General features: G+C 43.0%; 1 protein-coding gene across 1 annotated transcript in view; it reads left to right on the forward strand.

The window, feature by feature from the left end:
• The window catches only part of SORBS3 (sorbin and SH3 domain containing 3), a 157,541-nt gene that overhangs the window by 105,912 nt on the left and 24,322 nt on the right, over positions 1 to 27,307 (forward strand). Inside the window, exons 11-13 of the mRNA XM_033947608.1 lie at positions 14,159 to 14,289; positions 18,072 to 18,163; positions 20,728 to 20,774. Of these exons, the coding sequence (XP_033803499.1) occupies positions 14,159 to 14,289; positions 18,072 to 18,163; positions 20,728 to 20,774 (270 nt within the window). The remainder of the gene's footprint in view (positions 1 to 14,158; positions 14,290 to 18,071; positions 18,164 to 20,727; positions 20,775 to 27,307) is intronic.

Genomic DNA, 27,307 nt, shown 5'->3' on the forward strand with positions numbered 1-27,307 from the left:
ATAGGCCTGATTTTTATATGGTCTTATCGTTGCTTGCTGTGCCATGGCTGGTTAAATCTGAATATTGCCTTAACGGCCATACGCTAGCTGGCGTTGAAAACCCCAGATAGTCATCAAAAACAGCCCAGCATTAACTATCCGGGTTGAATGCCAATGGTGGGCAGTAAAAGTACTGCCCACCACCAGCTGAATATCGGGTCCTTTAAGTCTGTCCCATATGCTATATCCCTCGCTGCTCCTTGTGACCCTTGGCAAGTCACTTAATCCCCTCTTTGCCCCAGGTACACTAGATAGAGTTTGAGCCCGCCAGGACATATAGGGAAATATGATAAAGTACCTGAATATAAACCACTTAGGATATAAATAAATAAATGATGAAGACCACTGACCATTTTAGTAGCCACCCTCTGGACCGACTCATTTTTTTAATATCTTTTTGAAGGTGTAGTCTCCAGAATTTTACACAGATTTTCTAAGTGAGGTCTTGGAGAACTTATCACCTCCTTTTTCTTACTGGCCATTCCTTTCCCTATGCACTTAGGCATCTTAGCTGTCACCATCGCCTTTCTACCTGTTTTGCCTTTGTAAGATCATCACGTAGGAGCAATCGCACAAAAGTCCCGCCCCTCTTTCGTGCACAAGAGTTCTTCGCCCCCTAAACTGTACCGGTTTCTCAAGTTTTCACTGCCTTGCTGTGATACATCCAAAGCGCTTTACATATTGGGCCCAATTCTTGATACGTGCGTCCCGATTGCAGGTGGTGGTAGGCATCCTGCCGCCATCTGGTAGCCAATCAGGACACCCGTTTTTAGAAAAAACTTAGAGAGGACAGACACCTACATTGTAGGCATCTGTAGTGCGTCTACGGAGATGAGTAGGGATGCTTAACCCTTTCAGGACCAAGGGACATATTTGTCCCATAACTTTAAAATCCTATCAATTTTGATTGGGATAGTCTACAGTTCTAAATTTGATATGTACGGATTCCATATGATACTGCCTTTATGTAAACAAACTGGTTCCGACATTCATTCATTAGCGTCGTTGCCAGATTGACGAGAAGATTCACTTGCCACACTGTCCATAAGCCAGAAGTTTGATTTTTTTTAAAAAAAATAATGATATTTCACAAAAAAAAATCAATTTTTTGGCATCTGCAAGCCCTTTTTACCATAAAAATGTCGTCAAAACCACAAAAATTGGCCTACGATCCTTATGGTCCTGAAAGGGTTAATCACACCCAAGACGGGGCATGGGTGTGGTTTCACCCGGAAATGGCCTTGGGCGTGCTTAAGTGTCCCTGCGCATCTCCGTAGGTAAGAGACAGACGCCTTAAATGTAGGCCTGCAAAATGCTGGCCTACATTTAAGGCATCTGTTCAGCAATGTAGGCATGATTTTAATTAGGATGCTGATGTGTGACTGACATGCGATCGGCAGCCATCTCTTAGATGGCCGCCGAGATCGGTGTCTTATAGAGAATCAGGCCCATTATGTATACACTGTTTTGCAAAAACCTAAAAACATGTTTTTTTAAGAAATCCCTATCAGGAACTAAAAGAAACACAGACTAATAATACAAGTTATTTGGGAAAAAAGACAATGTTAGCAATCAGCTGATGTTTTGATGTATTACCCTATACTGCTTGTAAAAGCTGATAACTTTATGTAATATGTAAAACTCTATGTAACATGTATAATGTATGTATTTATTCAATTTTCTATACCGTTCTCCCAAGGGAGCTCAGAACGGTTTAAGCATTTTTCTCTGTCCCAGCAGGTTCACAATCTCTTATCTAGTGTACCTGGGTCAATGGGGGGATTAAGTGAGTTGCCCAGGATCACAAGGAACAGCGTGGATTTGAACCCACAACCTCAGGGGGCTGAGGCTGTAGCTTTAACCTCTGCACCACTCTAGAAATCATAATGAAGTAAAAGTGAGCCAAGTATAGGACACTCAAGCCATTGAGACATCACTGATGAGGTTGGCTCTCAGGCATTGGTGGAATGAGGCATTATGACATCACAATACAATACTAGTTATTTATTCAATTTTCTATACTGTTCGGAGCTCTGAATGGTTTACATGAATTTATTCAGGTACTCAAGCATGTTTCCCTGTCTGTCCTGGTGGGCTCACAATCTATCTGGGGCAATGGGGAGTTTTAAGTGACTTGCCCAGGATCACAAGGAGTAGCGTGGGTTTGAACCCACAACCTCGTGGTGCTGAGGCTGTAGCTTTAACCACTGCACCCCACTCTCCCCTTACAGAACTCTATGTAATATTATGCTGCTTGTAACCCGCCTAGATCTCTGATTGGTGAGGATTCAGTAAGATATAAGACTGAACATAACATAACACGTAGGTACTGGAGAGTGCAACTGAATGTGTTCTGACTTGCACTATCCGGTTAGTGCTGGGTTGGTCTGGGAATGGAGTCACGGTGAACCTGAAAGTTATGCTGGCACTGCTAATATTAAGGTTCAGGATTCAAGTTTATTTGGTTTAGAATACAATACAATACAATTTTTATTTGTATACCGCCAATACCTCTTCGAAGTTCACAGGGGTTCACAAACCAATAAAATATCTATTATCGGTGTTTTGAAACTTCCCTATCTGTCCAACAAGCTCACAATCCAGCTAAAGCACCTGGATAAACAATTACTTTCAATAATGAGGATAACAAAAGGAAAAAGGAGATAATAAATTCAAAACAAAACCCCAGAAAGAATAGAAGAAAAACAAAATAGCAAACTTAGACCAAAACAAAACAATTAATACTAAATAAAACGAAGAATAACATAGTAACATAGTAGATGACGGCAGATAAAAACCCGAATGGTCCATCCAGTCTGCCCAACCTGATTCAATTTAAATTTTTAAATTTTTTTCTTCTTAGCTATTTCTGGGCAAGAATCCAAAGCTTTACCCGGTACTGTGCTTGGGTTCCAACTGCCGAAATCTCCGTTAAAACCTACTCCAGTCCACCTACACCCTCCTAGCCATTGAAGCCCTCCCCAGCCCATCCTCCACCAAACGGCCATATACAGACACAGACCATGCAAGTCTGCCCAGTAACTGGCCTAGTTCAATATTTAATATTATTTTCTGATTCTAAATCCTCTGTGTTCATCCCACGCTTCTTTGAACTCAGTCACAGTTTTACTCTCCACCACCTCTCTCGGTGGTGGACCCTGATCGATGATGTTACCGTATCTCTAATAGAATCAAGTTCTAGAGCTCTCAACAAAAATGACTTTCAGCGGCAGAGAGCAGATCGTTAAGAGGTTTACATGGATCGCTACAAAGGCAGGCTCTTCTTGATGATGACAGGGATAGGTATGCAAATGATAACACTCAATTGGAAGAATTGCAATGGCCTCAACTTTCCGTTTTGGTGGGCCAGTTTATGTTTTAGGGTACAAATACGAAAAGATGAATGCGGATATGTTGGGGCATAACAAATTATTTAATTTGGTTTGGGGGCCTGTTGACATCCTTTGTTAATTCAACATAGGGCTCCTTTTACGAAGCCGCGGTAGTGGTTTAATGCGCATAATAGCGCACGCTAAACCGCTGGATGCACTAGCCGCTACCGCCTCCTCTTGAGAAGGCGGTAGTTTTTAGGCTAGCGCGGGGGGTTAGCGCATGATTAAAAGTAGCACACGTAAAGCCGCTTCTGTGGCTTCGTAAAAGGAGCCCATAGTTGTCTGTTTAAATTTTTTGTTTATTTTTATACATATCCAGGACGGGGTGGATATCTTTTTGGTTTATTTCTTGATTAAACTGTTGGATGGGAGGGGAGGGATATTTATCTTATGCGTTGTTATGGAATTTAAGTGCTTATTTTGTTATTAATATCTGTATAATTCATGGCATTTTGTATTAGCTTTAAAAATTAATAAAGATTTATAAAAAAAAAAAAAAGAGGTTTACATATTTAATTTTATAATTTTAATTTTCTTACCTATAGGGAAATAAGAAAGCATTCTTAACTGTGCTCAGTTATTTATTTATAACTTTTTTAATACCATTTACAAAAAATTAAGCGGTTTACGTCAATTAGACTCTCTATTTTGCAAATTGGCCTTCACTGCTGCTCGGTTGGCAGTAGCGTCCTTGTGGAATCAGGGGCGTTCTCCCACTTGGCATATGGTGGAGCAGCGCTTGACTACCTGGCAGCTTCTCTACCAGTTGACGGCCTTAAGGCATGGTAAACACCATGGCTATGCACATGTCTGGCGCCGGTTTCGGGCCTCTATAGGAGGGGAGAGCGGGGGGTTGGGTTGGTTGGTTAATGGGAGTTTGAGCTTGGGGAGACTCTATTATTATTAATTTTCTGGGTGAGATTATGAGATCCTTTCTCTTTGGGTGGTGTGGGCATTGTGCTTTGTCTCTGGGGGGGTGGGTGGGGGGCTTGTGTTGTGGGATTGTTGATCTATGGTTTGTATTTGAGGGGTTGGGATTTATATGGCTGTTTTATTCGCTGAAAGCACTGTTGATTTGCATCTACATGCTTGTTCTTGTGGTGTGCTTTTGCTGTATACTTCGCTATATTTTTCAAAAAAGTTTCTATTTAAAAAACAAAAACAAAAACATACATAAGCTAAAAACAAACCTTATCATAAAATCTACATAATAAAACAATTTCTTCTCTTCAATTGTCAACTAATAAATCACAAGAGTACAATAGCAAACATGGTAAAACAGATTCTTTTCTTTAAAAGCCGACTAATAAATCACAAAACTGCTTCTTAAATTGAAAACTGGTTTACACACAGTCGCCATTGGCCAACCATTTTGACACCAACAATACAGAAAGTCATCGCTCTAGTTTCTGCATAATTTCCCTACACTATTGAAATGAATAGCTATTGATTTTTGGATCGTAAAGATCTATTAAGCTTATAAGGTGCCACAATTTGTCGAAAGTACCATGGTGTTTGATGGTAAATAGTCTGGTGGACCACAGAAACAACTTTATGTTGCACCCATAATACAACTGGTAACCAGTTGGTTCAGAAATGTTTTTATACACTTTGGAAGTTATGTACTTTAAGATCTTATTTTGATTATCCCGTCTTCAAATTGCTGGTGCAGTCTTTGATCTTCGGTTCTCTGGATTATTTGTAATATGCGTATTTTCTACTATGTCGGTCTCAAGAGTAATCTCCACAGACTGTGACTGATCCAGAATACGGCTGTAAGGTTGATTTTCAATTTGAAAAAATTCGGGTTATGTCACTCCTTTTTATCGTAGGCTGCATTGGTGTCCGATGGAGGCCAGGGTTATTTTTAAATTCAGACTACTGTGCTACAAAGTGCTGTTTGGCCTCATAGCAGATTATTTAGGTGAACACTTTGCATTTGCTACGCCTAAATGTTCTCAACAATACTCTGTCATACTTCTCCTTTCCTTCCGTTAAGAATTGTCACTATAAAAGATACTTTGATAGGCTACTCTCTTTTCAGTCAGCAATTAGAGACAAGGAATTTAGCCAGCTATTAGTTAATGCTGTGTCTTACAAACATTTTAGAAAACTTCTGAAAACACATCTATTTGATAAATTTCTATAAAATCAGAACCGGATAACTTGTTAATTTGATTTTCTGAGACTGTCTCAATTTCTTTACGCTGTAAACCATACAGAACCGGAAGGTCATGCGGTATATAAATAACAATGTAATGTAAATATAATTGTTCAAATACACTCCTCCCTCAATATTCACGGGGGTTAGGGTAAGAGCCGGCCTGCGAATATTGGAAAATTTGCGAATAATTTGTGGGCTGGCCCTGACCCACCCCCGCCTACCTGCCGCCTTCCCCCCAGAATCTGGGACCTTACCTGGTGGTCTGGTGGTCTTTCAGGGCAGGAGCGATCTTCCTATGCTCCTGCCCCGTGCAGATCACTCATACAAAATGGCTGCAGTGAGTTAAGAGACTATGACGGGAACTCACGGCAGCCATTTTGTATGAGTGATTTGCCCAGGGCAGGAGTGTAGGAAGATTGCTCCTGCCCCGAAAGACCACTAGACCACCAGGTAAGGTCCCGGATTCTGGGGGGAAGGCAGGAGGGAGGCGGGGGTGATTTCGGTTTTAGGAAATCACGAATAATCGAAATCGTGAGTCCTAAAACCACGAATCGAGAGGGGGAAGTGTACTTTCCCCAATTTATCTATTTATTTAAAAAATTTGTATACCATTTAAACCTAAACGATTTCCATGTCGTTACATACATATTTCAATAAAACAAATAAAATCAAACAAACATGAACATATAATCCTCAGAATAGATGATATCTATCTAATGTCTTAACTGACTTCATTACGGACAGATACCTGTGGTTCTTTTCACCTTGTTTGGAGTGACTATGGTAAATGGAGGGGCCTAGCATAGATGACTGGCCTTGGCCATGGATAGCCGTTTCCTACCTGTTTTGAGCGGGCACAACACTTGGTTGAGGGTGGGGGTGGGGGGGGCATTGTTTCTGTAAGGGACTGTCTGGTGCAGTACTCAGAGAGACAACCCAGGAAAGAGACTTGGGAGTACTGGCTAACAAGTCGATGAAGCCATCCGTGCAATGCGCGGCAGCGGTGGAAAGGGCAAAAAGAATGCTTGGAATGATTAAGAAGGGGATCACGGATAGATCGGAGAAGGTTATCATGCCGCTATACTGGGCCATGCTACGCCCCCACCTGGAATACTGCGTCCAGCACTGGTCGCCGTACTTGAAGAAGGACACAGTTCTATTCGAAAGGATCCAGAGCAGAGCGACTAAAATGGTTAAGGGGCTGGAGGAGTTGTCATACAGTGAGAGAGTAGAGAAACTGGGCCTCTTCTCCCTTGAAAAGAGGAGACTAAGAGGGGACATGATCGAAACCTTCAAGATAATGAAGGGAATAGACTTAGTGGATAAAGACAGGTTGTTCACCCTCTCCAAGGTAGGGAGAACGAGAGGGCACTCTCAAAAGTTAAAACGGGATAGATTCTGTACAAACGTAAGGAAGTTCTTCTTCACCCAGAGAGTGGTGGAAAACTGGAACGCTCTTCCGGAGGCTGTCGTAGGGGAAAACACCATCCAGGGATTCAAGACAAAGTTAGACAAGTTCCTGTGGAACTAGAACATAAGCAGGTAGGACTGGTCTCAGTTAGGGCGTGCTCTTTGACCTGGGGGCCACCGCGAGAGCGGACTGCTGGGCATGATGGACCACTGGTCTGACCCAGCAATGGCAGTTCTTATGTTCTTTCAGTTGGCATTCAGGCTGTGTATGCTTTTTTGCTTTGCTTAATAAAACTTGAAAAATAAACAAAAAACATAATCCTCAGAAAATCATGTAAAAAAACCCAGCAGAACAAGCACGAAAATCAATTTTTAGAAAAATGCATTAACAAATAACTGTGTTTTTTAGTAGTTTTCTGAAATTTCCCTTGTCATAACGCTTTCGTAATTGACTGACAAGTGAGTTCCACAATTTGACCCCCGCATAGCAAAAAACCATTATACTGGTCTTAGCATATTTTGGATTAGCATTTGTTTTTAATACCGCTTGAGTTCTCAGAACGCAGAGACCTAGATGGTAAATAATTTGACATCTTACTCTTAAACAGTTCAGGTATGATTCCATGCAAGAATTGCTACATATATTAAACGCTGATAAAGCAGATCCTTGAGGTACACCCCTCCCCACCGAAGCCTCCTTTGATGCCTTAATACCATCGTATACTCTAAGGCAGGGGTGTCCAATGTCGGTCCTCGAGGGCCGCAATCCAGTCAGGTTTTTAGGATTTCCCCAATAAATATGCATGAGATCTATATACATGCACTGCTTTCAATGCATATTCATTGGGGAAATCCTAAAAACCCGACTGGATTGCGGCCCTCGAGGACCGACATTGGACACCCCTGCTCTAAGGCAGGGGTAGGGAACTCCGGTCCTCGAGAGCCGTATTCCAGTCGGGTTTTCAGGATTTCCCCCAATGAATAGGCATGAGATCTATTTGCATGCACTGCTTTCAATGCATATTCATTGGGGAAATCCTGAAAACCCGACTGGAATACGGCTCTCGAGGACTGGAGTTCCCTACCCCTGCTCTAAGGGCTCCTTTTACTAAGCTGTGCTAGTGCTGGCGTTAGTTTCTCTGTGTAGTGTGGGGGTTGGCTAATCTGCAGCGTGCGCTAAAAACGCTACCGCAGCTTAGTAAAAGGGGCCTTAAATGTACAGTTAAACAAATATGATCTAAACCACTGCAGTACAGAACCCCTATACCTAAATTTTCTAATTTTCTCAACATCAGGTTTAAGTCAACAGAATCAAATGTACCAGCCACGTCAGTCGAAACTATATAGTATGTCACAAAGCATCTGTCACAGACATCAACAAAAGCTCTACGTTTTGGGCCTGTTGAAACCCAAACTGATAGTGATTTAAACATTGTTCCCGTTCAACACATTAGATTAATTGGGAATAAGACTGATTTTTCCAACACTTTCCTCAAAAATAGTACCACAGATATTGGACGAAAATTAGTTAGTTATTCAGGGACAGGGACTGAATATTGGTGGTACCCAGATAACTTCTGGGGCCACTGAAGATTCAGATATTCAGTACTGATAGACCAGTGGTCTCAAACTCGCGGCCCGGGGACCACATGCGGCCCGCCATGTACTATTTTGAGGCCCTCGGTATGTTTATCATAATCACAAAAGTAAAATAAAACAGTTTCTTGATCATTTGTCTCTTTAGTTATAAATTACAATATTATTATTAAGACTTAGCCAAAAGGAAAGATTTATAAACTATAAAGAGTTTTACCTCATGCAAAATTTCTTTAATAAGATATTAATTGTTTTTTTTCTGAGGCCCTCCAAGTACCTACAAATCCAAAATGTGGCCCTGCAAAGAGTTTGAGTTTGAGACCACTGTGCTAGACGGATATGGCTCATCACTGTCTATCCAGGTCTAATTCAACCCTTGGCAGTCAACGGTTTAAAAAAACTCCCTGATTGCCAAAGCTTAATATTGACTGAGAAGTGTTTGCTTCTTGCACCCTAAGGGGTTAATTTTATAAAGTCATTTTCATGCATATAGTTTGTTTGTTTATTTAGTTATTCAGTTTTCTATACCGTTCTCCCAAGGGAGCTCAGAACAGTTTACATGAATTTGTTCAGGTACTCAAGCCTTTGGCCCTGTCTGTCCCAGTGGGCTCACAATCTATCTACTGTACCTGGGGCAATGGGTGGGATTAAGTGACTTGCTCAGGGTCACAAGGAGCAGCATGGGTTTGAATCCACAATCTCAGGGTGCTGAGGCTGTGGCCTCTCATAAATTTCTGACTGGTGTAAAATTATATGCTTTGATTTGACAGCATGTCCTCTGTCACTAGGTATGTATAGAGTTGGCAACTGAGCGGAGCATGCAGGTATGCACGTAGATGATAAAATATGCCACGCTGAGAAACACGACCTTTGTGTGCCTTTGTGCATAGTCCATGAATTCTAGCTTAATCTTTCATCCCTCTTTAGTTACTGTAGTGTGACAATGGATAAGAACATAAGAACATAAGCGTTGCCTCTGCCGGGTCAGACCAGGGGTCCATCGTGCCCGGCAGTCCGCTCCCGCGGCGGCCCCCCAGGTCCATGACCTGAAAGTGTTCCCTACCTAACCTAAAATATCCATACCCTATTCGCTCAATGTCCTGTAAGGTAAACCTCTATCTGTACCCTGTTATTCCCTTTGCTTCCAGGAAATCATCCAGTCCCTTTTTGAACCCCAGAATTGTACTCTGTCCTATCACCTCTCCGGGAAGCGCGTTCCAGGTGTCCACCACCCTCTGAGTGAAGAAGAACCTCCTTGCATTCGTTATGAATCTGTCTCCTCTCAGTTTTTCTGAATGACCTCTTGTTTTAGTTGTCCCTGCTAGTCTAAAGAATCTGTCCCTCTCCACCTTCTCTATGCCTTTCATGATTTTATAAGTTTCTATCATGTCCCCTCTCAGTCTCCGCTTCTCCAGGGTAAAGAGCCCCAGCCTGTCCAACCGTTCGGCATATGAAAGGTTCTCCATACCCTTTATCATCCTCGTTGCCCTCCTCTGGACCCTCTCGAAGTGTCCGCTGTATTCTCCCTGCTTGTCAGATTGGTGGTGGTGATGCACTGATGCTTCTACAGATGCCAAGTGGAGAACAATCAAAACTGGCCTTAAAAATCTATGAGCAAAATCTCACCTGGAATTTTCTTTGTAGCAGACAAATAGGCTATCTATGCATGTACATAAAAATTACAGACACAGACATTTACATTTGTTCTGGGGCAGCCGTAAATGTCCATACCTGCAAAATAGACATAATTTCTACCAGTTATATAAGTAGTATATTATATAATATAAGTAGGCATCCACTTGTCTTTATAAAATTGGCCATAAATAGGCTTCTGAAAATGGGCTCTCACTAGGTACCTTCTATAAAATTATCCTCCACAAGTCTCTATCCTGTAATTTTGATCTTGCTTTGCATCATGGGATACCGACATCAAACGTATTCATGATCACCAGAGCTCCTATTCCAATAAACAAGCAAATCAACATGTGAAATTCACCCCAGCAGTTAGGCTGGGGTGAATTATCTCTTGCTCAACTTTAGAATCTAGTCTTAAGTGAATAGAAATATTTTCTTTTTTATGTACTGGGGTACTTCCTGCCTTTTCTCCGACTATTTCTAAAGGTTTGGCTATTTATGTACACTCATCAGTTTAATGAAGTATATATACTAAGATCATGTTGGACCACTGATGCAGGCAGACTAGCTAAAACACTGCCCGTGTCAAGTTTTTGTTCCAATTTGTTGTATACTTCGGACTTTGATTAAAGTTTAGTTGCCAGCTTAATGCCTTTGGTCATCTCTGCTGCTTTTCATTTCTGTCATTTGATGTGGAATAATTTTTCTTCATATTTCATCCATTAGCTGTAATATTTTTGGCTAGCTAGAACACATGTTGTGGCTAGCTAGAACAGTGTTTTTAACTCGGTCCTGGAGTACCCCTTTGCCAGTCAGAATATGCATAAGCTTGATTTGCATACACTGCCTCCATTATATGCAAATTTCTTTCATGCATATTCATTATGGATATCCTGAAAACCTGACTTACAAGGGGGTACTCCAGGACCGAGTTAAGAAACACTGAGCTAGAACACATGTTGTGCCATTTTGTATTGTTGATAAGAGACATCTGATGATAAGATCAATGAGAATCTTGTCCAATTTTGCAATAATTTATAGCTTTGTGGATTATTTCCTTTCTTTTCTCAATTAGGAGATACAGTCAGCTTTTTCTAAGATGTTAGCTTTGCCCAGGGGTGGACAACTCTGGTCCTTGAGGGCCGGAAGCCAGTCGGGTTTTTAGGATTTCCCCAATGAATATGCATTGAAAGCAGTGCATACAAATAGATCTCATGCATATTCATTGGGGAAATCCTGAAAACCCGACTGGATTCTGGCCCTCGAGGACCGGAGTTGCCCACACCTGGCTTTGCCCATGTATAATACTGTATCAAAATCATCAGTGATTCCCTCTCTAGATTCTTCTATTGCTTCTACCTCCAAGCATTGTAACATCATCACCCATTGTGCATCATTGCAGTCAGGCACCTGAAACTATAATGGCTATCTTCTTATTTCATTGATTTTTGAGTATTTGTTTATTTTGCAGTATATCAGATCTAGTTAATTAAATACATACCAACTGATTTTCAGCTCTATTTAACTGGCCAGAAACAGTGCTGACAGGTTAAATAGCGTTTAATCAGCTAAATGTGAATATTTAGCACAAGATAATCAGTTATCTGTACTGAATATTCATGGTTAGTGGCTAAAGGTTAACCGGCTATATCGCACAATAACTGGCAACTTTAAGTGTTGATTGGCCAAGTTTAGTGGCCAAATCAGGCTGAGCAAATAGCAGTCCAATCTTTGGCCATTGTAAATTTAACTGGTCAGAGCTTAAGCTGACTTAGCTGGAGACAAAAACTGTGTCTGAATTCAAGAAAGCATTTGGGTCAGGCATGTGGGTTCTCTTAGGGAGAAGAGGAGATAGTGGATGCTGTGGATGGGCAGACTGGATGGGCTATCATGTTTCTATGTTTCTAAAACCATAAGGCTCTATGTCCTCACAATGCAAGTGTTAAGCGCCTTAGCCTATAACAGGGGTGTCCAACCTCTGCATGCGGCCCAGTGAAGTATTTTGTGTGGCCCCGGACAAGGGCGATGCAGTGTTTTCCTCTGCTGCCCCTGGGTGTTTACCGTCTTGCCGGCTCCCTCCTGTGTCTTACTGCAGCGTTTACACTTTTGTGCAGCCCCAGAAACATTTTTTTCGGCCAATGCGGCCCAGTGAAGCCAAAAGGTTGGACACCCCTGGCCTATAACAATAAAGCTCTGTGACCTCACAGTGCAGTTGCTAAGAGCCTTAGCCTATAGGGAGAGGAGGAGATAGTGGATGCTGTGGATGGGCAGACTGGATGGGCCATTTGCCTTTTATCTGCCATCATAGTTCTATATTTTTATGTTAAGTTTACGCTGGCCAAAAAAATCCCAGATATTCAATACCAGTCACTGGAAACGGTTGAATATCTGCGGTCAGCACTGATCATGGGAGTTAGCCGACCTGCCTCCCTGGTCTGAATATCGGGCCTAAGGAGTTTAGAACACATTTGAATAAAGAACAGACATCTCAATACATATTAATTCCCTTTTGTCTCACAAATTAAGAAAAAAACGTGTATTGATACAGTTACATTGCAGATTAGGTTGAGAGAATCTGGATAGCCTTTCTAATTGCTTCACAGCTTGAAGAAGATAAATAAATATTCTGTGTCTGTAGCCAGTTTCACAATGATGGAAAACTTCTCATCTCCGATATGGAGACTGTCTCAGAATTGCTAGATTAACCTGTTTCTCTGATGTGTGGCCACATTCTGAAGCCCACTAACATCTGTTTCCACTAAACTGGGTCCAATTTACTTTTGATTTATGTGCCACAGTTATAACTATTTCTGGAAAAATGTTCCTGAATTTCACCTCTGAATAAAATTTCCATTTCTTGAAAAAATAGTAAAATCTGCTACTCGTCAACCTCAAAGCATTCCCCTTATGTTCTGTGTGGCTTTTAATATAAAAAGATTTTATTCTCAAGAATTTTTGTAGGTTCTTTTGCTCTAATTTTCAAAAGTGAAAGTATGCGCATTTTTACTTTGAAAATTGCATATGAGCACGTTTTACAAAATGAGCTTGAATCCATCTTCTTAGTTTGTGTGCAGATACGTTTTTCACCTTAAAAAATTGCAGGTATTTCTGAAAATACAGAATGTATTTGCCTTTTTTTCAGTCTCCACCCCAGGAATGCTTCTCCCAAACCTGGAGAAACGTACAAATTGTGTTGCACTGCATGAATCTACCTGTATACAGGGTGGAGTCTTCAGACAGATTTATGTGGGTAATATACTTTTTACCCATGAAAATTGCTTCAGAATTTGCCCTGATGGTGATTGTTTCTGGAAAAGTGCATTGTCCAGGCTTGGATATTCTTTCAGTTTATAAGAGTTTATGCCGTATTTGCTTACTTTGGTAGTTCTTTGCCGTACTTTGGATATTCTTTGCCGTATTTGCTTACTTTGGCAGTTCTGCTGTCTCTTCTCCATTCCTGCATTCTCACCTTCTCTTTCCAGTTGTCTAGTGCTGCTGGGAAGTCTCTGTCAGTCTCCTGGGTGTGATGTGCTGTATCCTCTCTTGTTCAGATAGACTTCAGGTTTGCAGGAAAATCAGAGGAGGATATTATCTGGGAGGGAGGTGCAAGACAGGAGCAAGGCCTGGCAGACACACAAAAACTCAGAACACATAAATCACAGGGCTTCATGGTTTTGTTGTGAATGATATGCTGGAACCGTCATTCACTCTGCTGTGAACAATATACTTGGATGCACTGTGCTGTGAATAGTGTCCTGGAATGCATACATATCGTCATATGATTTCTTTTAATTCTCTTGGATAAAGAGCAGAATGATCTCATAGCAGGGGTTCAATGGGAAGAAAGGGGACTTTTTTTTTTTTTTTTTTTTAATTAATGGTTTGCCTCTCTAAAATGATATATTTTCTTTCATCACACCAGTGCAGGGCAGCAGTACTCCTGTCTGGACAACTCTGTAGATGCCTATCTAAGCCCAGGTAGTGGTGAGATGGAGCGAGCGGCCAGTCCTTCCATGCTCAGGAGCGGTGGGAATAAATCCCCGGCAAGCCAAGGTGAGGAAGCTGAGGCGTGTGCTGGATGTAGTAAACACATATAAGACATTTGTTCTTCAACTAGAGCAGATTAGACAGATCTATCCGGCTGACTGGCTGAACCACTCAGTCCCTAGCTGTCATATCCCTGTTTCTGTTTCTTAGTAGGTTTCTAGAGGTTACCCTAATGTTGGCTCTGAAAAATATCATTTGAGACAGGAAATCTTAAGTTGCACCATTACACTGGCTGGAAAAGTTTAACACTGATCCTTCTGGGAAACATTTGTCAGCAGCGATAGCTAAAATTAAAAACATTTCGTAAGAGGGAACTCTTAATGGAACATTTATATACGCAGTGATTGGGGTCATTTTATTAATATGTGTTAAGCACTTAACATGCAGTGAATGCTTGATCACAGCTGTATTAAGTGATTTTGCATTCGTTTAGCAGTTACTGCATAAGTAACCTGTGCATTAAGTGATTAAGTGGTTTTTTTTATATTAGGGGGTGTGGCATAGGCAGAGAATGGATATGGAAGCGTTAGCTAGGTAGCGCACTGCATTCACCATGTGCTAACGCAGTGTATCACAAACTGTGTGCCGCGGCGAGATTCAGGGTGTGCCGCGAGACGCCAGAGAGGAGAGATGCCAGTGCTGGCTGACTACCTACAGGACGTGCCTCTCTCAGCACCTCTCCTCCTCCCTGCGCCTTCTCCTCCCAGGGTTAGCAAGCTCAGGGCCCCGTCTGGAGAGTCTCTGCGCATGCACGGACATCGACGTGATGATGTCACACAAGCACATGACATATTCATGTCAACGTTCGTGCATGTCCGGAGGCCCTCCAGCCGCGGCCTTGAGTTTAGTGTGTCGCGGCTTCAAAAGGTTTGCGACGCACTGTGCTAACGCATGGTTAATGCGGTACCAGTGGCGTACCTAGCTTGGTTGTCGCTACAGAATGACACGGTGACAAAATTCATCACCGTTCCCGTCCTCGTGGATAACCGCGGGAAACTATCTTCATGTCATTCTTTAAGGAGAGAGGGAAGAATCAGAGTATGAATGGCCACAACCACTGACCCGCAAGCTTTGCTTTGAAGAATGCTGGGGTAGAAGGACTGAGGTTGAAACAGACACTACAGAATGACAGTCTCTGGTATCCAGAGCAGATATTGTGATGTCATAATGCCTCATTCCACCAGTGCCTAAGAGCCAATCACATCAGTGATGTCACAATGGCTTCATTATCCTTGGCTCACATAAGAATCAGAGTATGAATGGGCTCAGCCACTGACCCGCAAGCTTTGCTTTGAAGAATGCTGGTGTAGAAGGACTGAGGTTGAAATAGACGCTAGAAAATGACATGGGATTATTTCCCGCGGTTATCCGCGGGGATGGGAATGGTGATGAATTTTGTCACCGTGTCATTCTCTAGTTGTCGCCCAGGATGGAGCTCCCCTCTCTTCCAAGCAGTAAGGGGGTTCATTGAGCAGTTGCAGAGCCACAGTCTACATGTGTGTGGCCGTTGGTTCTGCTGGTCTTCTGCCCCGGAACAGCAAATTGAAATCGCAGAGCACCAGACTCATACTCAGACAGCAGACTCATACTCAGACTCATACATGTACTCATATATAGACTGCAGCTCTGTAATTGCTCAAAGCACCCCCTTACTGCCTGGACCTAAGCATCACCACTACCACCCCTTCCTTGGTGTGCTCCCCCATTAACTGTGGCCAGGTGCCAATAATTGGCACTTTAATTTGGCTCCAAAGTTTAGCTGAAAATAGAGCATAAATTAAGGAGCCCTTTTACTATGGATTAGCACATACTAACGGTATTAGGAAATGCTAAGAAACCCACAGGTATAAAATGGGCTTCTTAGCATTTAGCACACACTAATTCAGCTAAAATGGCCCCTTATAAACCTACACTTATGAGCAAAAAAAGTAAAAGCTCCTTTTTACACAGTCAGTGCTGGCCATCATGGTCCTATTGCAGTTTCTGTGGCCTCAGGAAGAGGCGGGCCCTGTAGAGCAATCAATTGATTTGCATGAGGCATGGAAGAAAAAAGTAGAGATGGGATAGTAGGTGAAAAACATTTGATAAGCACTGGTGTACACCAAAGAAGACAGAATGCAACTGATGATAACATGAGAGACTGAATGGTAGAGGTGGTGAAGTGATAGGCATTAGAGGCAGTGAGCTGGATGAGAAATTTAGTGAGAATTGTAGGTGCTTTCATGATGGAGGTAATAGGGATCACTAGTGCTGCAGTAATGATCAAAATAATAAAGGCAGTGGGGATCATAGGTTCTGAGGCAGTCTGTCAGTCAGATGATGGGGGGCAGTGGGGATCAGAGGTGCTGATGCAGTGAGTCGGATGAGGGGGGACAGTGCGCTGGGATGAAGGTGCTGATGCAGTGAGTTGGATGAGGGGGCAGTGAGCGGGGATCTGAGATGCTGATGCAATGAATCAGATGAGGGGGACAGTGAGTGGGGATCAAGGTGCTGATGCAGTGAGTCGGATGAGGGGGACAGTGCGCAGGGATGAAGGTGCTGATGCAGTGAGTCAGTTGATGGGGCAGTGAGTCGGATGAGGGGGGACAGTGAGTGGGGATCCGAGGTGCTGATTCAGTGAATTGGATGAGGGGGACAGTGCGTGGGGATTGAGGTGCTGATGCAGTTAGTTGGATGAGGGGAACAATGGGTGAAGATCAGAGGTGCTGGATGTGTTGGGATTATTCCTGGATGCAGCAGGACACAGAGATACTGAGGTGCTTTGTATGATGTGGGCAGTGGGGATTGTAGTTTCTGATGCCGTGTGTTGGATAATAGAAAGCAGTAGGGCTTGTAGTTGCTACAGATGGACTGGATAAATCCTGGAGGTAGCAGGGATCATAAAAGCTGAGGTAGCGGACTAGTGGATGAAGGTAGTAGAGGCAGGGATTGGTGGTATTGAGGCAGTGAGACAGATGAAACTGCAGGGCCTGGAGACATCATAGGTGCAGGGGCAGTGATCCAAGTGATGGAGGTAGTGTGGATTTTAGGAGTTGAAGAATATGAGCCTGGATTCCAAAGGCAGCAGAGATTATAGATGCTGGAGATGTTGGGCCTAGATTCTGGAGTCAGCATGGACTGGAGCTGATAGGAATGGTGGCAATGGTGATTTGAGGACTGTGTCTTACAAGCAGAGTCAGACCTCGTTTTGCGAGTAATGTGCAAGACGAGCAAAATACTCTCGCAAATCTTGCCTCGCAAACCGAGCATTGACTGGATATGCGAGCTCCCACCCCCAAGAACTGGCATCGCCCCTGAGAACCCGGCATTGCCCATCTGCCCGCTCAAACCCTTACTGCGATCGGGCACCAGTACACAGCACCAACCCACAGGACATGCCAGTGCTGAAAGAGCCTGCTGGTGATCTCTGCTGGACCTTGAGCATCTGCGCATGCTCAAGGCCTTCTGGCGTCCACTCTCTCCGAGATTCTAATGTGCAGGGTAAGGGTTTGGGCGGGCGGGTGGGGCGATGCCGGTTCTCGGGGGTGGGGTAGGGTGGGTGAAGACAGTTCCTGGGGGTGGGGTGGAAGCGTTCCAGTGGCCTTGGGGGTGGGGGTGGGGTCTTTTTGGGATCAGAATGAATCACCTGCGTTTCCATTTATTCCTATGGGGAAAGTTGCTTTGATATACCAGCACTTTAGTTTACGAGCATGCTTCTGGAACGAATTATGTTCACAAACCAAGGTTCCACTGTATATTGTAATTTTAACTTAACACTATTCATGCCTTTGTTTTACTGTTTTCTATAGAGAAAGTGATACATCCTGGGAGCAGCCCATCAACTGGCAGGGCTGAAGCTCTGGACACAGAAGCAACACCATTAAGAAAAGAGGACAGGATGGTAAGACATCCTTGTGTTTACGACTTTATGAAACCTCACTGATTTAAGACTTGACCCAGGAATTGAATTCTTCCTCTGCAGAGGCAGTGACTGCAGCATTCTGGAAGGACCCGGATGCAAAGGCCCAGATGCACTAAAGTCAGCAATCGTCTAACGATTGTCGCTAAACTGAGTTTGACTGGTTTAGCGATGATCAGATTTGCTGACCCAATGCACAAAATGGCTCACTGCGTGGTTTTGTGCACGATTGCTCAATCTCCAATCCAGCCATACAAATAAGGTCATTAATATTGAAATGCCATGTAAACTAGCAGAGCAATTGATGCTCTAACATGGCTTCCTGATGCACAAAATAAAATGATTGACTAGTCAAGACTAGTTGTTTACCTGTCCTACCCATAGTTCAGCACAGAAATTAATATAAGATACCATACCTTTTTTTTAAAACGGGCACAGATGCTATACATGTGTTATACACACACACACAAAATATCTGCCCCATTAAAAATAAGAAAAATGCGAGTTGATCTGCCCTCCCCAAAATGACAAGCCGCCATACCCCTCCCCCCTCCCCCGCTGTCAACAACCACAGGCCCACTTCCTCTTGCCAGCAGGCCCACCTCTTTGAAATGACAGGCCATATCCATTCCTGGTACATCCTGGCATTCACTGGGAAAGTAGCCTAAAGCTCATTTCAAGAGATGGACCTACTGGCAAGAGGGAGTGGACATCCCTCTTTTTGGCTTCTACAATGAGGTATAGAGGATGGGCTGGGGGGATTGCTTGAGCTGCAGGGGTTCTGAGCTAACTCCACCAGACCACAAGGGCTGTCTTTTGGGGTCTTAGTGGGAGAGGGGATCTTCATGTAGGGTGGGAGGTGTTGGGGAGCGTTGGAGGGAGAGTTGGGGGGAGTGTCAGGGGGGATCCAGGTGGTCTGGATGCACAACAGGGTTGCTGAGTCACGAGGGGGAGTGGTATCCCTCCTGTCTCAGGATGCGTCGCAGGGGCAGCCGTCATCATCAGGTTCGGGGACCTGCAATTGTTGGGGAGGGTGGGTGCGACGGCTCTGGTTGGGAGGATGTGCTGGCACGACTTTTTTTTATAATGAGAACAGAAATTGTGCATGGATTAAACGCAAAAACATCTGTATCCATTAAAAAAAAGAAAAAAAAAAGGTTTCCTGCCCTGAACAGATGAGTGGCAGGAGGCTGAGCGGGGCTTCCCCTGCCTCTCAGCTGTTCGGGCTTCCCCTGCCGGTTCTGCGCATGTGTGAGTTGATCTCACAGCGATTCATCAGCAGGATCGGACGGGGTTTACGACGAACCTCCGCTCAAATCATTTGCATGCAAACTCGTTTGAGCCTCAGTCGCTCTTGTGGAATCGGCTAAAAATCAGACTGCAGCAGATCCACGTGGTCTTACTGATCCTGTCTAATGCATCTAGGCCACAGTATCCAGCTGGGGACCTCTAGGATCAATGGGCTGGGAGTATATATGAAGAATCATACTGCTCTTACTGCAGTAGAGTTGGTTCCAGCTATGCTGGGAGCTCAAAGGAGCAAGAGTTCAATTGCCAAAAAGAAAACTTCAGATAGCAGAATGTGCTACAGGGTGACCCCTGGATTTAGGGGTTGGGGAACAGCAACAGAACGTGTTGACATGACATCTGGATTTGACAAGGTTCAGAAGTGGAATCTGCTGTAGGGCAGCCACTGGATCTCGGGAGAGAGGGAGTCAAGGGCAGAACTGGATCTGAAAGTGGGGTATTGGCAGCGGAATGTATTCCAGAAAGTCCCCTGAATCTGTAATGAGATGCTGGACTGGGTAACAGAAGTACTGGTGCTTGAGGCACTGTTGCACAGCCACCCCCCCTCCCCCCCGAATACAGTGGGAATTTGAGATGTAGAGGCAGTAGCAAAATATGTTGTAGGTGGCTATTGGAATTTGGGGGGGGGGAGTTAGGGCAGCAGCAGAAAATGTTTTAGAGCGGCCCTTAGATCTGAAGAATATTTTGGAAGATGGTCCCTGGAAGTGAGGGGAGTCAGTAGCAGATCTGAGGGATTCACCTGTGGATTGAGTTCTAGGGCAGATCCTGGCTTTCAGGAGGGGGTTCAACAGCAGATTATCCTGCAGGATAGCCCCCTGGATCTGTAGGATTGAACTAGGCAGAGTGGCTCCTGAATTTGGGGACGTTCAGCAGAAAATTGATTAGATTTTTGTGTTACCTAATGCTCAACAAAGAGCACTAGGCAACGTACAGTAATCAAATGTAGTACATTAAAAAGATATAACAGAATAAAATATACAATAAAAACAAACAGTATTACAAGGTAAAAATACAGAAGGAAAGTTATTCCTCTTATATGATTAGTATGATTTACCAGTAATGAGTGCTAGAGTGGCCACTGTATTTAGGGGAAGAAGGAAAGCCTCAGAATATGTTGCAAGACATTGCCTAGATCTGGGTGGAGAGGTCGCCAAGCGGTCAGCACTGGAATGGGTTGTGTGAATTATTTTCCTTTTCATATCTTTTTGTGTTTTGTTTTTTGTTTTTTGTTTTTACAGATGAAAGCAGCCCGTGTTAAGTTTGATTTCCAGGCACAATCTGTGAAGTGAGTGTAGTGCTGTTTTTCCCTATCCCCTTTTCCCTTCTGCTTTGTAGAGCTTTGCTCGCTATGGTTGATTACAGCATTGAAAGAAAATGTGACAGTGTTGCACATCATCAGTACTGCAATGTGATCAAAACGGGCACTGGAACATATCACATGTTGTATGAGAAGATCACTACTACTACTATTAATTATTTTCTATGGCGCTACCAGACGCACGCAGTGCTGCAGAATCACAAAGAATAAGAAAACAGTCCCTGCTCGAAAGAGCTTACAATCTAAACAGGCAAGACAGACAAACAGGATGTCATGGATACAGTTAAGGGAAATGGTTAATCCTCTGGCTGGGTTGGAGGGCAGAGGAGTAGGGTTAAGCATTGAAAGCTATATCAAAAAGGTATAATGTATGGGGTGGGAGGGGGGGGAGGGACATTGGGAGCATTAGCCATCTGTGCCAGGATGGTAGGGAACTGAGGGACATTGTAAATCATTGCTGTAATGGAGGGGAGGGAAACTTTAGAAGTGATAGTACAGGAGGTGAGCAATTTTTTAGTCAGTTCTAGTATATAGAAGGGAGATATGACAGAGATGTTTAAATACCTACATGGCATAAGTGCACATGAGGTGGGTCTCTTTCTTTTGAAAGGAAGCTCTGGAATGAGAGGGCATAGGATGAAGTTAAGAGGTGATAGGTTCAGGAGTAATCTAAGGAAATACTTTTTTTTACAGAAAGGGTGGTAGATGGATGGAATAGTCTCCCGGTAGAGGTGGTGGAGACAAAGACATTGAATTCAAGAAAGCATGGGACAGGCATCTGGGATTGTTTAGGGAGAGGAAGAGATAGTGGATGGTGCGGATGGGCAGACTGGATGGGCCATTTGGCCTTTATCTGCTGTCATGTTTCTTTGTTTCTATTTCTATATTATGAGGAATTAGGGGGATATTTGAAAGCTCTGGGGAGGAAATGACATGACCCTCCAAGGCAGAAGGGTAAAAGAAGAGCTCTGATTTGTGGCCCCTGTATAATTTAATTCAGAACTTGTCCCCTAAGCAAGCGCAGAGAAAAAGCACAGGAGAAGCCTAGCATATCTATGAGATAGAAAATCATCAATTTATGGTATATGTATTCTTATTAAATACCAAACTTAGCCAAATGATTTCAAAATAAAACGTCCCACACCACAGAATGTCCATAATAATCCGTACACCTCAGCAAAACTTGTAGAAACTTTTTAAAAAAACATCCCTCCCTCTCAACGTTATCCTCGCTTTCCCTAATTACCCTCCACCCTTCATATCTCCCCCCTACCCTTTTATATCCCACAAAATAAAACATGTTCAAATCAAAGGGAATTCAGGAGCACACTACATGGTCACATGGTGGGAGACCTTAAGAAGGAGTGGATTAACGGCCTTCTGTCCAGCATGGCATGCAGGCAGACACTCCATCTGTAATAGTTCATGCATCTGGTTTCTCCACATAACTCCTGGTCAGTCTGGGCATATTCTTCGGAATTATAATACACTTTTATGCAATAAGACATGTTTTGTGAACAAATAGTTCATGAAACTCTAAGGGCTCCTTTTACTAAGCTGCGTTAGCGTTTTTACGCACGCAGCATTTTAGGATCAATGGCGTTAAGGTCTAGCGCACGGGGCAATTTAGCGCCCGCTATTCCACGCGTTAAAGCCCTAACGCGGCTTAGTAAAAGGAGCCCAAAGTCATGTATTTAATCCAAGAGACACATCTCTAATAAGTCAGGATATAGCTTTCCAACCAAATGTTCTAAGTGTAGAAAACCATTGATTTTAAAAGAATATGCTTATTATCAATCAGAACGAGGGGAAGGCTAGGAGAGATCAAAGATGGCAGCAAGCAGAGGTATAGGAGAGAATTTGGCTGTGCCACCTGGGACAGAAAGGGAGATGAACAACAAGTAAGACCTGCTGCCTCCAAGAGAGAATATCCATGGATGGTTTAAGTGAGTGGCACTGGTGAAAGCAGCTCTAATGGGGATGTGGTGGTTCTCGGAAGAAGGTGTTTTATGTTTATTAGTTTATATTCCACCTGTATCCAAGGTGGATAACAAAATTTACATACATACCGTGTTTCCCTGAAAATAAGACAGTGTCTTATATTAATTTTGGGCCCAAAAAACGCACTAGGTCTTATTTTCGGGGTAGGTCTTATTTTTTTCATGTACATGATCATCTCTCCCTTCCTCTCCTTTACCCCAATTCTTCCTCTTTCCTTTCTCTCCCCCACATGTTCAGCATCTTTCCTCCCCTCTCACCCTTGTGCCTTCCCTCTGCAGCATCTTTCTATCCCTCCCTCCCTTCCATCCCCCTGTGCAGCAGAACCCTTGCAAAGCTTCTATCCCTCCCTACCATGTAGCAGAACCCTTGAGCAGCCCCCCGTCGCACAGCCGAACCCCCGCTGGCCCTCCCATCCTTCCATCTCTCCTTCCCATCTAAACCCCGCTGACTGCGAGCCCTACATACCTCCTCTAAACAGGCTGCTTCACAGCCTTCTCTCGCCGGGGCATTCCCTCTGCCACAATACCGATGATGTCATCCCGGTGGGAGAAGGCTGCGAAGCAGCCTGTTTAGAGTGCTGTGATGCTGCTCTGGAAGGAGGTATGTAGGGTTCGCGGTTGGAAGGGTTCAGATGGGAGGGAGGGATGGAAGGATTAATCAAACAAAAGCAAAATTCTATTCAGGAAAAATTCTAAAAGCCAAAAATCCATCAGTACTTTACTCACTACTTAACTCATTAACAAACACAAAAAAGCAGCAAATTCAAGCTCACAATTCATTACCGACAGCTCAAGATCTTGCAGATCATTTTATTGAAAAAATTAAAAACATTAGGAAATCGTTTACAAAACAGCAACTGAGTACTGAAAATGATCATTCTATCACAAACTTATCATATTCAACATGTTCCCACTTTAACTTACCTGGCCTTAAAGAATTAGAATCCATATTAAAATCTATTAACATTAAGAGTTCAAAAGCAGACCTTATTCCTCCATTTATTCTAAAAAAAATATTTTGAAATCTTTGGTCCCTTCATTCTAAAAATAATAAATGAAAGTTTAATGCAAAGTACGATGCCTATACCGTGGAAATCTTCTGTTATTCGTCCCATTCTTAAAGATCGTAAGATCAGTTCGGAAAAAATTTCTAACTATAGGCCAATAGCAAATCTTCCCTTCATGGCAAAATTGACAGAAAAGATTGTTTTCAATCAAATCTCTGAGTTTATTGAAAAAACCAACGTTCTTCATCCGAACCAAACAGGATTCCGACAACATCATAATACTGAGCATTCACTGATTGGAATGACTTCTTCAATACATTACTTTTTGGACCATCACCAATCGGTTTTATTAATTTCTATCGATTTTTCTGCTGCCTTTGACACCATAGATCACCATCTTTTATTAGACAGACTTCATTCAATCGGCATTACCGACCAAGTATTATCTTGGTTTGAATCCTACTTTACTGATCGTACATCCACTGTTACAATTAATAATTCAAATTCTAAAATATCATTAACATCTCATGGTATTCCCCAAGGATCCATTCTTTCTCCCTTACTTTTCAATATCTTTCTTGCACCTTTGATGATTGTCTGCCAATCTATAGGTTTTCATGTATTCGCATACGCTGATGATATTCAACTTTTGCACCCTTTGGATCCCAACAACTCTTTGGATATCACAGCAATCAACAATAAACTTGAACAAATCCATCAATGGTTAGATATAAATAGGGTGGCCCTTAATATTGAAAAGACAAAAACGATGCTTTTCCCATGGAAAGAAACTCCTAAACTTATTGCCCCTATCACTATAAAAAATATTCCCTTGCAATTAGTTAATACCATTAAAATTCTAGGCGTTATATTTGATAGTAAATTAACTTTTCACGAACACATCGGTAGTATCATCAAATCATCATTCTATAGACTCCGTCAAATTCGCTCCCTTTCACAATATCTTTGCTCTAAATCACTAAATATCCTTATCCATTCCTTAGTAATCTCTAAAATCGATTACTGCAATGCCCTTTTTAAAGGGATTGCACAAAATGAAATAAAACGGCTTCAAATCATACAAAATACTTCTATTAAACTTATAACAAAGAAAAAAAAATTTGACCACGTAACACCACTTCTCAAAAACGCTCACTGGCTTCCGGTATCGCATAGAATAACGTATAAAATATGCCTACTCACCTTTAAAGCAATGCTTTTCAAAACACCTGCATTTATTTTTAAATCATTGATCCCTTACTCCACAAACAGAATATTGCGGTCAAACGAAATTCCATCTCTAAAGATCATTAATACCAGAAGACAATTTATCTTCTCAGTTACTGCCCCACAAATCTGGAACTCTCTGCCAATTTATTTAAGAGAAGAACATAATATTGATAAATTCAAGACCAATTTAAAAACATTCCTTTTCAAAGACGCTTTTGATTAATAAGTCTTACTCTGAATTCATTAATGCTGTATTTGACCATTTATTTTAATTCCCTACCTTGTGTTTTTGCCTGACCTCCTTTTCTATAATATTTTGTAGTTCAAATCCCCTCTTCCTCTTACTCGTGTTTTGTTAAGTTTGATATAGTCTAGTTTATTTTAATGTTATGTTTAAATTAATGTTTTATTATTAATATTGTAATTTTAATTGTTTCTGTTCATCGCTTTGAAGTAAGATTAAGCGATTAATCAAAAATTTTAATAAACTTGAAACTTGAAGGTCAGCTGGGGTTCAGCTGCGCAGTGGGGGTGGGGGGAAGCATTGCTGCCGGCGACTCCAGGGTCTAGGGCTTATTTGGGGGGTAGGGCTTATATTAAGAACTACCCCGAAAATTTCAGGGAAACACGGTAATAAAAAAACACCAGCAAAATATAAAGAAGTCCAAGTGCTGAAACCTCAGCGGGCTGCTGTCATCAAACAAAATAGGTGTCGTTTTAATAGTTTCTTAAATACATGCAAGTTCTTCTGATGCTGAATAGTCACAGGGAGCCTATTTCATTCCAAGGGACCTGCACGTGAAAAGGAACTCTTACTTACAGACAGTGGGGGACCGCTCCGAGCTCCATGTTGGTGGGGGCGCCAGCACCCCTCCTCCTCTCCCTCCCCCCCAACTCCTCCCCTTCCCTTCCCCCATACCTCTAGTTGAAGAAGTTGTTCGTGGCGGTCAACCATGTGTTCTTCGCGACCCCATCGGCTCTCCCGTTGACATCACTTCTGGGTGCCGCACAGAGGAAGTGACGTCAGAGAGAGAGCCCACAGGGTCATGAGGAGCACCTAGCTGATTTCCGCGAGCAACAGCTTCAACTAGAGGTTTGGAGAAGGGAAGGGGCGTGAATGGCAGGCGGGTTCGGAGAAGGATCGGGGGGGGCACGGCAGGCGGGATCGGGGAAGGAACGGAGATGAGGGTGGGGAAGGGGGGCCACCACCCCAGTCGCCTCTCACCCTTACTACGCCACTGCTTACAGACTGTAAACGCATTTGTGGTAGCAGAACTCAGTGGGAGTAAAATGTGGAGAGCGGAAGGAGACCTTAGCAGCAGTGAACAGCCCTTTCAAAGATCTGACAGAAGCCAAGTGCCAGATGGTTGAAAAGTTTGAGGCTATGGAAAAATTGCTCGAGGTGCAATAATTTGCCAGAAACTGAAGCCTACAATGATTGCAAGGCTAAAGGCTAGCTACCAGGTCGTGACAGCAGATGAACAGTCTGACATTGGTGTGGACTTGAAAACAGACAGGTGCCAAGGGACAGTGTCTTCTGTATTCATGACTTAAAGAGCATCAGGGGAAAACAAAAGTGTGCTCTGAAGAGCAATTGCATTTCTGTTTTTCCTCACCTGTTACCCGTGAGGATGAGAAAAGACCTCCAGGACATTAAAGCAAAGCTACAGCAGGAAAATATCCAATTCCAGTTGTTTCTGTTTGAACTAGCTTTCACAGTAAATGCAATCACCCAAGTGAGAGAACATGTTGGAGGAAACCTGGGTGGTATTGCATGCAGCAGGGTGAAAGGCATGGACTGACCAGTGGTGAAAATGGCTGAAGGAAAGTGGAAGAGGGATCAAAGCCAAAGCGTTGATGGAAGTGGAAACAAAGAACATGCTGAAGAGAAGAAATGGGTAAAAAGATGAACTTTGTGAAAATGGGAGGGGTGTACACTTGGATTTAGGAGTACTTGCCAGCGGTTAATGTGTGGATGTATGGAAATGGAGGGAGGTTTAGGGGAGGCTAAATGGGAATGTTATTATCGGGATGGGCAGGGAGTTTGAAGGGGGTGCTTAGGAGAATGGGGTCATTACTGAAGAGAATTTGAGATGAAGTGATAGGGGAAGGGGGAGGAAAGTGAGGTCAATTAATATTTGGGGTCAGGAGGGAGGGAGTTTTGGAAATGAAGGCAACAGGCTAGTCTCCTGGAATGTGAATGGTCTGAACTTCAGGTCTTTAAGGAGGCCAGACGATATTCTATTTCTGCAAGAGACACATT

Source organism: Geotrypetes seraphini, chromosome 6 (assembly GCF_902459505.1).
Source record: "Geotrypetes seraphini chromosome 6, aGeoSer1.1, whole genome shotgun sequence".
In the NCBI taxonomy this organism is placed as follows: Eukaryota; Metazoa; Chordata; class Amphibia; order Gymnophiona; family Dermophiidae; genus Geotrypetes; species Geotrypetes seraphini.